Source organism: Amblyomma mixtum, chromosome 3 (assembly GCF_055824585.1).
Source record: "Amblyomma mixtum isolate Tamu chromosome 3, ASM5582458v1, whole genome shotgun sequence".
NCBI classification, from domain to species: domain Eukaryota; kingdom Metazoa; phylum Arthropoda; class Arachnida; order Ixodida; family Ixodidae; genus Amblyomma; species Amblyomma mixtum.
In genome coordinates this window covers 108,574,749-108,590,262 of record NC_143014.1, presented here as the reverse complement: position 1 = coordinate 108,590,262, position 15,514 = coordinate 108,574,749, and the positions used below count along the sequence as shown (strand labels likewise).

At 45.2% G+C, this 15,514-nt stretch overlaps 1 protein-coding gene across 1 annotated transcript in view; it reads left to right on the top strand.

The window, feature by feature from the left end:
* Positions 1-15,514, top strand: part of LOC149351313 (tachykinin-like peptides receptor 86C) — a 49,339-nt gene that overhangs the window by 25,104 nt on the left and 8,721 nt on the right. Inside the window, exon 4 of the mRNA XM_089577012.1 lies at positions 4,416-4,566. Coding sequence (XP_089433138.1) covers positions 4,416-4,566 — 151 coding nt within the window. The remainder of the gene's footprint in view (positions 1-4,415; positions 4,567-15,514) is intronic.

Sequence of the window (15,514 nt, the reverse complement as noted above, 5' to 3'; positions counted from 1 at the left end):
ACTCGCTATATCAACACAATCTACAAAGTTATTACTGAAATGCAATAAACCTCTTCCAGAAAATCAGTAACATCCACAAAAGAATCACGCCTGTTCTAAATGGGAGCCTACGAATTTAGTGCCCTTTCGAAGGCAAAATACAGACATAGGTTCTTTTTATTCTAACTCGGTACAGTATAAAATTTCAATCTTTATATAGCTTTTTTCTTTCCACTGCACGTGATTTGAATGAAAAGAACATTTAGTGTCGCAACGGCGACTTACAGCCTACGCAGTCATTTGTAGAAACACTCCCAAAAGCCTCCTGGCTTGGCGTGAGCATTCAAGTCCCGCGTGTTGATTAGGCTTCACATGGGAAGCATTTGAGTGAGCCATATTTCGACATTGTAAATCTAAATGCTTGAAACCACTTTTACAAACTAAGAGATTTTCCCTTGACGTTGCTCTTATAGCATTCTTTTAGTCAAACGACCCCGTCCACATTCATTCCCGGCGATGACAATCTATCACTTATGTATGCGCCGCAGTACCACGACTCATTTTTGCGACGTCCTGAATCCCCCGGGGTCGACAGGATTTCGCCCAGAGCACAGACCAGCTGAGGCGAAATGCCGCGGCAGCCGCTCTGTGCTAAGCGGTACAAGTTATGCTATTAATATTCAATGTTCGTGCAGACGTGCGTGGTGTTTTTTTTTTTTCGCTATGCAAATGTGACAGACTCCCGAATAATTAGAAACGGAATGACAGCGTTTGCGGCGTTCTCCCATGAGGGCCTACATGCACAAATATAATGCACCATAAATAATTATGTAAACGCAGCTGCTGAAGACGTCGTTGATACTGCTCTCCGCGTCCGATGTTCATTCCAGACTGTCAGTAACAGCCAGTTCATTAGTGAACGGTGCTTTGCTTTTCACAGCTCAAAACCTCGTTGTGAATGTCAGTAGTGGTCATAATGGTGACTATGCCAATTCGCTCGAGCATAAGCATTCGTGGTGGTGACATGTTTTTTTTGTGTGTGGCGACACACTCGCGCGTGCGCGCGCTCGCGTGCTCGAGCACGCACGCATACACACACAGTGAGCATTAGAAGGAAAGTCTACTGACTTTTATAGGCAATATTAATTTTATAGCAGGTGAAAACTCCTTGCCCCAAAAAGCGCGTACTCGCCTGCGGGGCTGATGAACGCGGCATAACAATTTAAAATGTCATTTTTTACACGGGGATGCCGCTTTTCCGTGGTAGAGAGGATCTGCAAACCCTGACGTTATACACGTGATTACCACGTCACCGCAGTGGCAATCCGTGGTAGCAGTAATGAGGGTGACATTAACAAATATGCGCAGAATTTGTTTTAACTATTGTTTAAAGCATTAAAGTAGTTTAAAAAAACACTGAGTAAAATAGTATTGAAGGTATCGATCGTAGATGCCAGCAATCATTTTTTGCCGGCAGCAACGCTGCGTATGGCAGCTCTATTGTCAACATGGTGGTTGCCTGCCTGTTCAGAACTTTTTTTAAATAAATGACGAAAAAACAGGGTTCTATCGTGTAAGAAACGATAAAGAGTTGCAAAATAAAAGTACATGACACCTGGAGTATCTTCCAGGAATAACTCTCCGTGTGGCGCCCAGTCCCATTCACGTACTTTAGTACCTATACTCCATCCAACTACATGGAACGCTGCGAAGTTTGAACACTGCCTGGCTCTACTATCTTAATATAATTTTCTTTGCGACTGAAGATACAAATTCTTGCCAATACCAAGTGTTATCACCTCGTTATTGTCATCACAGGCAAGGATCTACAAGGATATGCTGATATTTTTATACCCGTCTCCGACATTAGACTGTTCATTTCAACAGATGTCGGTCTTACCACACTAGTTTAAGATAAAAACGATATCATTTCTAAAGAAATACAACACCGAAAGTTAATGCAGCAGGAAAGCTCAAATTTTAATCTCGCAGATGCCTGTTTTTATTTGTTTCAGGCGTATACTCCTAAGAAGTGAACACCTTAAAACAGAAGGGTATATGCTTGGGCTTGTTGGTTCATATTTGAAACGTAAAAACCGTAGCGCAAAGAGACGAGGACACAGAAAGAACGACAACACACGGCGCCGTGTGTTGTCGTTCTTTCTGTGTCCTCGTCTCTTTGCGCTACGGTTTTTACTTTAAAACAGTCAGCAGTAGTTCATACAACAAGATAAGCTTACACTTTAGCACCAGACCGGGACTCTAGCCTCTCCACTGAGTACGTTCACCATCCATGTGGCTGCTATTGTTTTGAAAAAGAAAGACATTTAGAGAACAGAATTTGAGCGCTCTGCAAATGAGCAATGCTTCTGACGTCTGCTCCTCTAAAATGCAGGTACCTTGGCACTAGACAGGCTACGCTCCAATAAATGAAGTACGCGAATACGTTGAGTACAAATGAAGTACTTCAAATTGTGACTAACGCGTCAACTCGAACAGCGCGTCTTTCAGAGCGAAAGCCCTAATCCGGAGCTTCAGAGCCTAGCAAAATCGTCTCTTGCCGATTGTGTGTCCGAGAAGCGCGAGCGCTCCGTCCCGTGGGGCACTGCGTGCTCATATCGTCGTATTTTACATAGCACAAATCCATGCTCTCGCACTGATTCGAATGTAGTAAATATTCGCTGCCATTTCTTGTTTTCGTCGTTCTGCGAGCGATACAAACGCGTACAATAGTTACGGCATGCCATGAAATGAAGCGTATGACATCAACTAGTTTCCCGCAACTCTTCTGAGCCGTCTGCAACCGTCGTGACGCCCTTCCTGTCGGTTTCCGCGAAGAAAAAAAAAACAGTCAGACGCCAATGACTGCCATTTTCTCGCGATAAACTGAAAAAGTGAGCTTTTCTAGCATTCGCGCGCGAAATGCTCCGCTTCTTATTTCTAAACAATTATTCGACGTTCCGGTTTATTCATGAAGCCAAACAGCAGAAAGGAAAGAGCAACAGCGGATGTTTATGCAGCGCGATGTACCCGCCCTGCAGCTTCGCGTTTTGATTCATTACGCTTTCTGGGCGCGAATCCATTTTCCCTCCGTGAATCGGGAAGTTTGGGAGTAAGCTGTGCGGCCGGACCGGATGCGGAGAACAGCGCGCCGGCACACACGGCTCCCGTCTCTGGCCTGCAGGCGAAACAAATGACCCAGGCGCGGCGAAAGATCGCCTTCCTATCTGCCGGGTGAGGGTGCCGCCGTCCTTCGCGCAGCTGACGGCGGAGTGGAGGGCGCCCGCCTTCAGTCACCGCCGCCGCGCATTGTTTTTCCGTCGAAGGAGCCGCAGGCTGCAGAGAATGATGTCTTGCTCCGCGAGGGAGTGCGGCTCGCGGACGCTTTGGGCGAGCCTTCGGGTTTATCGCATTTGCTACTTTTTGTTCGTTTCTGTAGTCTAGATAGCCTTTATGGCTAAAGTAGCTTTTGCGCAAAGTAGTGATATCGAGAGACTGATGAGGTCGTTGCAAGTGTGCGCTCGGCGCCTACGCTGATAGCGACAAACCGAAAAAGTAGCCCATGGTCACCCCGCCAAACCTCTTCTAGGCGACAATCTATTTTCCTGTATCTCGGTTCATTTTTTGTACTTTGGATTAAAATTCTCCTTTATGAACATAGGTTTCACTAATGTTTGAAGAACAGTATAACGGCTGTCAGCAGACAACTCTGAGGCGATGTCAGGCAGGCTAGCCCTGATGATAAAATGTGACCGTAATAGCATGACATCGAATCGCGTCTGGGAAGACCGCATGAACACAGTAACCCAGTGTCTGCTTTCGAACTGTTGCGGCTGGCGAATTACCCTTTGTGAATCGATCGCAGTTACTCAGAAAAAAAATATCCAATTATGTTTAGTGTGATCTGTGACCTTCTTGTTACTTTCGTTTTAAAGTTACAAACAAAATAAATTGGCAGTTCTGTGTATCTGTTGTTTCCGAGCCGACTACACTGCCGCCAGGTCAGCCGTAATTCAAGCAAAGATTGGCACGCGGTACTACAGCATGACTGCCCAGACGGCAAGGCCGATACGCTTTTGCTGAATTTAGAGTTCGAAGTCGGGAGATGCGCGGAGTGATCAGCGGCGAAATTTATTTTGTTATGACGGTAGCGCTTTAGTCATCGACGAGCAGCAGACTCGGTGCACCTCAGCGTCCTGTTACCGACGTAACTCACTGGTCACTGAAAAGACTGACGTTTCGGGAGCGCTACGGATCTCCGTAGCCGTAGCACTCCCGAAACGTCAGTCTTTTTTCACCATGGTGAGTGACCAGTCAACTTCATCCATCGTGATTCCTGACCAGACGGCATGTCGTCGAACCATCGGCTTATGCAACTCATTTTAATTACTGCTTTCCGCAGCAGGACCTCACCCAATGTTATTGTTTCGTCGCAGGTACAACATCGTCTTCTTGGTGTTGACGTACGCAGTTCCAGTGGCCACGATGGTTGTTACCTACTCGCGGATGAGCTGGGTTTTGTGGGGAAGCCGCTGCATCGGGGAGTTCACCCAGCATCAGCAGATTGCTTTACGCAACAAACAAAAGGTAAGTCGCACCGACGGCGGACAAATATTTACATAAGCAATTCCATATTTGTTCTAGTACTGCGACATTGCGTATGTTTTTTTTCCTATCCTAGCTTGGGTCGCCAAAATCCTCGCACCATAACGCATTTCGTCTTTCTCTCTTACAGCACCAAAGAAAAATTGAAGCCCCAAATAATTTGCTTGTTCATTGCGCTTTCGTTGCCTATCGTTAAGGAAACTAAATCAAAACATGTTTCAATGAATGGCTTCAATATATATATATATATATATATATATATATATATATATATATATATATATATATATATATATATATATATATATATATATATATCAGCTTTGTTCTTCTGTCAGCCATAAATTTTACAAGCCGGCGCGTCAAGGCAGGATGCGCTTATTTGAATACGAAACCGATTAGCGGCGTGTTTCTTCATTACTTTCAGCACTAGGATCCCCAAACAATTTGTAATTTCGAATAAGTTTCTTTTCACAGTGAGGCGCACGAAGACTTAATGCCACTGCATAGGCTCCGCCTCGTATTTGATAATTGAACATCCCAGCGACATTTAAGATTAGCGCAAGAGTATGTGTGCAGACCAGGACAAGCCAAGCGAGTGTTCAGCGATTGCTAAAATTCCGGCTTGTTTCTGTTTTCAATCACTGGCACTGAGACGTTGCCCTGAGGTTTCCGATAACAAGTGCAGATTTTACAAGTAAACAAATTTTTCCATGCTGCGGAGTAAAATATAAAAAAAATGGGTGAAGTCAATATAGAACGCATTTATGCCAACCATACTGACTACATTTTGAAACTGATAGCAAAAAATCATTACCGCCTGCAACGTCGAGGCACTACGCAGTCTAGCCTTTATCCAACCTGGCTGGAGGCGGCGAGCAGGCCGATGAACCCAGCGTTAAGATAGTCAACCAAACTTTAGAAGAGCCATGGTGGATGAAGCAATATGCTACATCTCTTTGTTCCAACGGTTGGCCACCGCGCGCTCGCACTTTGTCTCATGTCTTGTAATGGAGTCAGGTACACGAAAAAAACTGGATCTGTAAAGAGTGCAAACAGGAAGAAAACAAAACAAAAACAAACAAAAAAGATTGATGAAGACAGAAGTTTGCGCCGGTATTTTAACATACTTCGCGCGGTGGAAGCGTGATACCAGCGCTACTGCGCTACCGGCGCCAAATCGTGTACGGCTCAGCTCATGCCAAAGTTGAGAGACGCGTTACACACAGCAGCGCATGTCACCTCGTTTCCCTGTATGTCGCGTCTTCGTCTGGTTTACTCAGCGCCAGCGCAATGAAGCGGAATACACGAGGAGAGCAACTCTGTTGACGTGCGACAATGCATTTACGCTGCTCAATATCTTGCGAAGGAATACTGTTACTGTGTGTAATTCCTCGCTTGGAACCTTTACAGGCAACAGCTTGCATACACAAGGTCCAATTGTGCGCGTTGAGGCGCGTGCGTCTTGCCGCGATCGCATGCTTTCAATCGCTAAGGCGCGCGTGTGCCTCGTACATTTTCACAATTTCTGACAGGGTTCGTCACGTTCCGCACGCACATTGAGCACTTCGCAGCAGCGTGACAATTACCAACGATTACGTGATGGTGACAACGTGATGAAAACACATAGTTCAGCATGCGACAGTCCGCTGAACTGCCGCACTTAGCCACAACTGCTAGACACAACAACGGGTCTCGCATTGAATGTGCCGAATCTCTAGGCCCAGCCTGAGGGCTTTCCCCTCGACCTCCTGTGGGGAGAAGAGCAATGTGCAGTCGATTGAGACCCGCTGCGGCCTCGAGATGCTCAGTGATGGCGCAACTCAAAAGGTCAAAAGACGGAGCTCAAAGGAGGCCTATGAAGGCGGTGCATTTAAAGCGCCTTTGAGAGATACCAAAGGACGGAGAGTTTTCGCAGTTTTGTTAGTTTATTTGATTTTAGGTCATTATTTGACGATTGGGCTTTAATATTCCGCATATTGCAAGGCACGCCACTGTGCGGCCTCGGAATGACGCCGTCTTTGTAGTTTAAAGTTGCATTTCGTATTCAGCGTGTTTAGTCCACTTGTTTTGCCATCTATTGGCGAGCTGTGTGCTTCAATCGTAGTAACGCTGTTACTTCTGAAATTTTAGGTGTTTTATTTTAGATGTCATATTTCTTGCTATTTATTCCGAGACAACTGAAGTGGTTGTAATTCACTGCTGCAGTTAAGTTTGAATATTCGGTTCACAAAAAATAGTCATGGTTCTAACCTTTTGCCTCAAAACAATTTGTTTTCTTGCACTACAGTATTCTTTGCATGGTAGGCGCCTTAGTAAAATATAGAATGAGGACCATTTCGCGTCGCTGCGCACAATTCATCATTTATTCAACCACTCTTTACTTTTAGTGGATGACAGTTGCTAAAATGCAAAAACCAAACGTCTAACTAAAAAGTTTTCAGTCTTTCAAACCAAGGAAGGCGTAGGGAAATTCCAACATTATGGTTTGTTCCTTGCTGTCGCAGTAAGAGAGCAAAAGTACTTAAGCAATCGTATCAGATAGCAGATAATTTTATGAAGCAGAAGAAAAGACAACAAGCGGATGGTGGGAGTCGCAGCCACGACCTCATGTCGCGTACGGTGGTCTACCGGTTAACCTAAGAGAAATTTAGTAGAACGTTAAGTTGGGTGAGTTGGTATAGGTTCATGGTTGAAAAACAGCGCACAAAAGACTAGACACAAGAGTAAAGGCGACGACAGGACAAGCGCTGAACTCACAACTAAGGCTTTATTGCGAAAACCTGGGTATATAAGGAAGGCATAATCATGAAAACAAAATTGAACAAACAAAACTATGACAATGATAAAACTAGCGTGCGCCCGAAGCCCAAAATCTGCCAAGAAACGTGATCTCGTTATCTCTTAAAGCAACCGAAGGTTTGCTAACGCAGCCCCGTTGCTCTGTTGCGATGAAGTATGCTTCTGCTACTTCCCGCGTGGTTTGATCTCTGTGAGAATACAACACCTTTGCTTGACTTAACAAAGCAGTGCACGTTTTCTTCTTGTTTTTCATCACTGCGCACCCCTTACAATGAGTAACAAGATAAGATTGGTCATTGCCTTTATCTAAATTGTTGTTGTGTTCTTGCAAACGCTTGTTCAAGCAACGGCCGGTCTGTCCAATGTAGCGGGCTCCGCAGGAAAGGGGAAAGCTGTAGACGACACACGTGCGGCAGTTGACAAACGGATCCGTGTGCGCGACACCGCAACCTTTTTTCTTTTTCGACACTTTCTTCCTTTCTATCGCAGCACACACTTATTTAAGCTTGACAGGAGCAGACAGCAATACATCAACGTTGAACCTTCTTCCTACATTTTTCAGTCCGTGGGAGACCTCGTGCAAATATGGCACAACTGAGGTGCTTTTCTTTTCTTTTTCCGGACTGTTGAGTGGTGCATTCAGGGCCATCTGTCGCTTGAAGCACTTAAGTAATCTTGAGCAAGCCTCGTTCACCATTGCATCTTGGTAGCCGGCATTCCTTATCCTCATGAGTTGTGATCGGAAACTGTCAGCAACACCGTGGTGGCAGGATTTTATCAATGCATACCTCAGGCAAGAACTTACAATGCAATTCTTCACCAATTTTGAGTGCCTCGATTGAGAACTCAGCAACGGCTTCAGAGACCTTGGGTTGTATTTCCAGCAGACATGCTCACGGGCGAACCGCAGTTGCAAATCTAAATACTGTAGTTCATCGCTTACGGGCAACTCGAAAGTGAACAGCAATCCAGACCCGCACTCTTTAAACACTTTGACGATGTCAACCACACTCGCATCGAAGCGATCGCTTTCAGTGAAATCAGATAATCGTCCACATACCTAACGGTGGTGTGATGCAGTCCTGTCAAGTTCTTTTCAAGGTCCCTGTCCACATACATCAGGAAAATTTCACTCAACACGGGAGCAACGCTCGACCCAATGCATACTCCAGCTTTCTGCGAGTAGAACTTGCCCTCCCAGCCTACGAAGGTGGAACGTAGGTAAAACCGCAGAAGCTCAAGGAAACTTTCAACGCTCAGTCCTGTGTTGTTGCAGAAAACCATTTCGTCATTCTCTTCTGTGATGAACATCTTCACCCGCTTAAGCAGGGTGTCGTGAGGAAGGCTGTAGTAAAGGTCGGTGACGTCGATGCTGAAGGCAACACAGTTGCGGGGGTTGTGGTCTTTTAAGAAGGTTACTAAAGCATCTGAGTTGGCGATCTTTAAAGGGTTAGAAAAGTGCAGTGAGGAAAGGTGTCTTTGCAGGAAAACTGACACCTGGTGCTGCCAAGTGTCCCTCTCTGACACGATAGCCCTAAACGGGACGTCCGCCTTATGTGTTTTTGCGGTGAAAAATACTTCCAAATGCAGCTTCTTGCATTTGTTGACCTGTGTGCATAACCGCTCAAGGCCAAGTTCCTTGAGAAGATCAACAGCTTCCTTCTTTACCCTCGCTTCTTTCAATGGAGCTACATCAAAGTTTTTCGTAACAGCTGCCAATGCTTTTTCCTGGAACTGAGCTTCGGAAAGAATGGTGAAGTATCCTTCTTTGTCTGAAAGGATGACCCTCAGGTCCTTGGAGTGCATCCAATTTGCTATCGCGTTGATCGGACTTGGCTTAATGGTATTCCCCTTTGTGCGCTCTAAAACTTCAAGACATTCGGTGATGCAGCGAACCCTTTCACTTTCTTCTGCTTTCCTTGCGATGGACCTTGACATAGCTAGCTTTCCCGGCCCGTCTAGCTTAGGCTCAAAGGCATGCTTAGGACCCAGCTTAAGCACGTTGTTAATGTCAGGTGGGATCTGTTGCTCAGCAAAATTCAAAACCTTGCCTTCTTGAAAGCCACTTCTTTTCTTCTTGCTCGGTAGTTGCGGTCGTACGACGTTCCAAAGAAACTCAGTGAGTCGGTCAGAGGTGGCACACGAATGGCGGTACGAGCGACCCGTGGTTTGCCGACTGTCGGTGACCTCACAGGGGACCAGCAGGCATTCCTTAAAATGACGGGCTTGCCGCCACTACTCCGAGGCGAGGATACGGCACAACCTTCTGCTGTGTCCTGGAGAAGGCTTCAAGAACCCGAAGGCTGACAGAAGCTCCGGAGGTACGCATCCGAGTTTTACAAACCAGGAGGCCTTCCCAGCTTGGCAGACGCAGACGGCGATGAGTGGGGCGAGCACAGCAGGGTTATTAAAGTAAAGGTTACGAACATAAATAGAGCCCGTTGCACAAGAAATATGACTTAGTAGAACGTTAAGTTGGGCGAGTTGGTATAGGTTCATGGTTGAAAAACAGCGCACAAAAGACTAGACACAAGAGTAAAGGCGACGACAGGACAAGCGCTGAACTCACAACTAAGGCTTTATTGCGAAAACCTGGGTATATAAGGAAGGCATAATCATGAAAACAAAATTGAACAAACAAAACTATGACAATGATAAAGCTAGCGTGCGCCCGAAGCCCAAAATCTGCCAAGAAACATGATCTCGTTATCACTTAAAGCAACCGAAGGTTTGCTAACGCAGCCCCGTTGCTCTGTTGCGATGAAGTATGCTTCTGCTACTTCCCGCGTGGTTTGATCTCTGTGAGAATACAACACCTTTGCTTGACTTAACAAAGCAGTGCACTTTTTCTTCTTGTTTTTCAACACTGCGCACCCCTTACAATGAGTAACAAGATAAGATTGGTCATTGCCTTTATCTAAATTGTTGTTGTGTTCTTGCAAACGCTTGTTCAAGCAACGGCCGGTCTGTCCAATGTAGCGTGCTCTGCAGGAAAGGGGAAAGCTGTAGATGACACACGTGCTGTAGACGACACACATATTTGCACCAGGTCTCCCACGGACTGAAAAATGTAGGAAGAAGGTTCAACGTTGATGTATTGCTGTCTGCTCCTGTCAAGCTTAAACAAGTGTGTGCTGCGATAGAAAGGAAGAAAGTGTCGAAAAAGAAAAAAGGTTGCGGTGTCGCGCACACGGATCCGTTTGTCAACTGCCGCACGTGTGTCGTCTACAGCTTTCCCCTTTCCTGCGGAGCCCGCTACATTGGACAGACCGGCCGTTGCTTGAACAAGCGTTTGCAAGAACAGAACAACAATTTAGATAAAGGCAATGACCAATCTTATCTTGTTACTCATTGTAAGGGGTGCGCAGTGATGAAAAACAAGAAGAAAAAGTGCACTGCTTTGTTAAGTCAAGCAAAGGTGTTGTATTCTCACAGAGATCAAACCACGCGGGAAGTAGCAGAAGCATACTTCATCGCAACAGAGCAACGGGGCTGCGTTAGCAAACCTTCGGTTGCTTTAAGTGATAACGAGATCACGTTTCTTGGCAGATTTTGGGCTTCGGGCGCACGCTAGTTTTATCATTGTCATAGTTTTGTTTGTTCAATTTTGTTTTCATGATTATGCCTTCCTTATATACCCAGGTTTTCGCAATAAAGCCTTAGTTGTGAGTTCAGCGCTTGTCCTGTCGTCGCCTTTACTCTTGTGTCTAGTATTTTGTGCGCTGTTTTTAAACCATGAACCTAAGAGAAATCTAGTTTCGAAAGTGTTTATGTTCATTCAAGTGCAGCTCAAGGCTGACATTTGAAACTGAACCTGACAACCTTAAACGCTAGAACCTTATCCAGTGAGGCTAGTCTAGCAGTACTGTTCGGGGAACTAGCGGGTATTAAATGGGATGGTGAGGTTAAGAGGACAGATGAGACTTATACTCTGCCAAAGGGAGTGCACGTACTGCGCAATCGCGGATTAGTGGACAGACGAGAACTAGACGTGGGATTCCTCCTCAGTCCGGATATAGCTGGCAACATAGAGGAGTTCTTTACTATTAACGAGAGGGTGGCAGTTATGGTAATTATGCTTAATAAGAGGTACAAACTGAAGGTGGTACAGGCCTACGCGCTTACATCCAGCCATGATGAGCAGACCGTTGAAAGCTTCTATGAAGGCGTGGAATCGGCAATGAGTAAAGTAAACACGCAGCACACTGTACTGATGGGTGACATCAGTGCCAAGGTAGGCAAGAAGCAGGCTGCAGACAAAGCAGCGGACGACTATGGCATAGGCTCTAGCTAGGAATAGCAGGGGAGAGTTATTAGTGGAGTTCGCGGAGGAAAATAATTTACGGGTCATGAATATCTTCTTTCGCCAACGGGACAACAGGAAGTGGACGTGGAAGAGCTAAAATGGTGAGACTCGAAATGAAATAGACTTCATACTTTGCGCTCACCCTGGTATCGAGCAGGATGTGGAGGTCCTCGGAAAGGTGCGTTGTAGTGACCACAGAATGGTAAGGTGTCGAATGAGCTTAGACCTGACAAGGAAACGGAAGACATCAGTGAAGCGGCAGGCCATTAACGAGTTAGCGGTAAAAGGGAAAGTGAAGGCATTCAGGATCTCGCTGCAGAACAGATTTTCGGCTTTAGCTCAGGACGACGGCCTTAATGTTCAAGCAGTGAACGATAATCTCACAGCTATCATTACGGGCTGCGCAGTAGAAGTAGGTGGTAGGATGGTTGGACAGGATCCCGGCAAGCTATCTCAAAAGACGAAAGATTTGAATAAAAAATGCCAAAGCATGAAAGCCTCGGACCCCACAGAGAAAACAGAACTGGCAGAGCTATCAAAGCTAATCAATAAGCACAAGGTAACCGACATAAGGAACTATAATATGGAGAGAACTGAGCATGTCCTAAAGAACTGGGGTAGCCTAAAAGTGGTGAAGAGGAAACTAGGTATAGGTAAAAATCAGATGTATGCTTTAAAAGAAAACAGGACAATTTCAATAGCAATATGGATATGATAAAGTAGGCGAAGAGTCCTACACAACTTTATACAGTAGCGAATGTAATAAGGGCTTTAATGAGAGAGGGAGTAGTGCACCGTAATGGGACATCTCGCCAGTAACGAAAGAGGAAGTAAAGAAAGACTTAGGAACAATGCAAAGGGGGTAAGCAGCTGGTGAGGACCAGGTGACAGCAGCTTTGTTGAAGGATGGGGGGAAGGTTGGGCTAGAAAAACGAGCCACTCTGTATGCGCATTTCCTTTTAACCTCGAGCGTACCGGAAACTACGAAAAACACTGACATTATCTTAATCCATAAGAAAGGAGTCGTGAATGACTTGAAAAAAAAAAAAAATACAGACCGATCAGCTTACTGTCTGTTGCCAACAAAGTATTTACTAAGGTAATCGCTAATAGAGTCAGGACAACCTTGGACTTCAATAAACCAAATGATCAGGCAGGGTTTCGTAAAGCATACTCGACAATAGACCATATTCACACTATCAATCAGGTGATATAGAAATGCGCAGAGTATAACTCATGCCTGTATATAACCTTCGCGGATTACTAGAAAACGTTTGACTCAGTCGAAACCTCAGCAGTCATTCAGACATTACGGAATGAGATTGTAGATGAGCCTTGTCAGAAAATACTGGAATATATCTATAACGGCTGCACAGTCGCCATAATCCTTCATTACGCAATGAAATTCTAATAAGGCGAGGTGTCAGGAAGGAAGACACGATCTCGCCAATGATATGCACCGCCTGTTTACAGGAAGTATTCAGAGCCCTAGATTTGGACTTTGGTGTTAGAGTTAATGGAGAATACATTAGTAATTTGTGATTCACTTATCAAATTGTCTTGCTAAGTCACTCAGGGGATGAACTGCAAAACACGATGGGTGGGTCTAAAAATTAATATGCAGAAAACCAAAGTAATCTTCAACAGCTTCGGAAGGGAACACGTATACTTAGAGCAGGTAGTGACCGCAGATCCGGATCACGAGGGTGAAGTAACTAGAAGAATAAAAATGGGATGGAGCACATTTGGCAGGTTCTCTCATAACATGAATGTCAGTCTACCAATATTCCTCAAGGGGAAAGTATATAACAACAGTATCTTACCGGTACTCACTTATGGGGCAGAAGCGTGCAGGCTAATTAAAGGGGTACAACTTAAATTTAAGGCAACGCAGCAAGCTACGGAAAGGAAAATGATAGGTAAAACGCTAAGGGACAGGAAGAGGGCAGAGTTGGGTCAGGGAACAAACTCGGGTTTACGATATCCCACTCTAAATCAAGAAGACATCGTCTTAAGTATGGCGTGTAAGGCGAAGGCACGATAACCGATGGTTGTTAAGAGCAACGGATTGAATTCCAGGTGAAGGCAAACCTTGCAGGGGGCGTCAGAAAGTTAGGCAGGGGGATGAGATTAAGAAATTTGCGGGAATAAGGTGGCCGCAGCTGGAACAGGACAGGGTTAATTGGAGAGATATGGGAGAAGCCTTTGTCCTGCAGTGGGCGTAGACAGGCTCATTCTGATGAAGGTGATGCAGTGTAGCTTTGCCATCAGGGTACTCACAGCGCTGCATCATACCATAGCAGCGAACGTGGTAATTAAGTCCTTTTATACTGTAAGAATCCCTTGCAACATAGTCGATGATGGAAAGAGCCAGATTTCATTTATGAACGAAAGCGTTAGAAATCCTAGCACTGCCGCGGAAAGGGAACACAGAACTACATGTGTGTACATGCTGATATACACACCACGCATCAATGTTCATATACTTCCAGATGCATTCTTCTGAGTCAATGAATGAAGAGACATCTTAGTCGCAGGCGTTGAAATCATACAAAAATGAGAGCCGTGTGAAACTACAACGCTGCAAGAGCTCTTGACTATGCCGCTATCTTTTCACTGATATACCAACACTGAATATGTGCATAAATAATGGTAGCGATGAAAAATCTAGGGAATATCCTGATGAAAGGTTGATCGAATGAAGTGTTGCAGATGCATCTAGCTGGAAAAAAATAAACCAGAAGCGACCAACATGCATCGGTGTAATGATTACTGCTGAGGAAAGGCCGTACTTTAGCGCTCCTGCGACATTCCTTTGATGATATAGGCTCCCCGGTGATTCGAAGAACTTACTCATTTATTTTGGGATCTGGTGGGTGCACGCGTGCTTTTCTTTTCTCTTTCTCTCGACGAGTATAAACAAGGCGCGCGGATGCTACGGCACAGCGAACTGCAAGAGTGGAATTCCATGTCCTTCCATGCGTGAGATGCTTATGGCGGAGAATAGACCTCCTCGTCCGGCATGGCTTACACAGCCGAGAAAGTTCTCTGGATTGCTTCCATCGAATCATTCATGGTCGAATACACCTAACACGGAGAAGGTATCGGCGGCCATATTGTCCAGACTCGGGTACTAGAACGTGAAACCCACGGGAGAGGCCTGGTTTTTTGTTTATTTGCAACAGAAATAGCATTTTTTTTTGCCCTGCGCATTCTTTTGTGGAGTAGGAATTGTCAGTCGAAGAAATATCGGCCTCTGCTTGGCCATAGACTAACCACAGCCTTGACTTATTTGATTACACGAAGGCGTAAAAAGAGAAGCGCCGCTCTAATCAAGCAGATAAGCACTGCTGAAAAATTATGCTTAAGGTTAACGGGCTTGCCTGTACTTATACAGGTAATTTGCACCCATAGTTTATTCTTGATTATTGAATTACTTCCCAAAGGTGCTTAAGGTCTGTGAAGCATGGAGACCTCCGGATCACGTTCGACCACCGGAAGGTCTTCAACGCGCACTGCGATCGCCAAACATGGGTGTTCTTGCGTGAGTATGACAGGTAATTAAATAAGGCCAGTGGGCTTTGAAGAGGTTGGAAGAGAAAAAAGAAAGTTTAATGCCGCTCATGAACCGCAAGGTGCAACCGTCAAAAGGCACGCCCTTAATCTGATGTGTGAGCTTCTTCATAGGTATGTTATCGAGACGACGAGATTTTTGTGTTAACTCTTCTTTCCATGTACCTTTCTCTCAAAATTTATTTATTTGTGATTATTACTCTTAAATTAATTTATTATAACCCTCAACTCTTTGTTCTCTCGATTTTC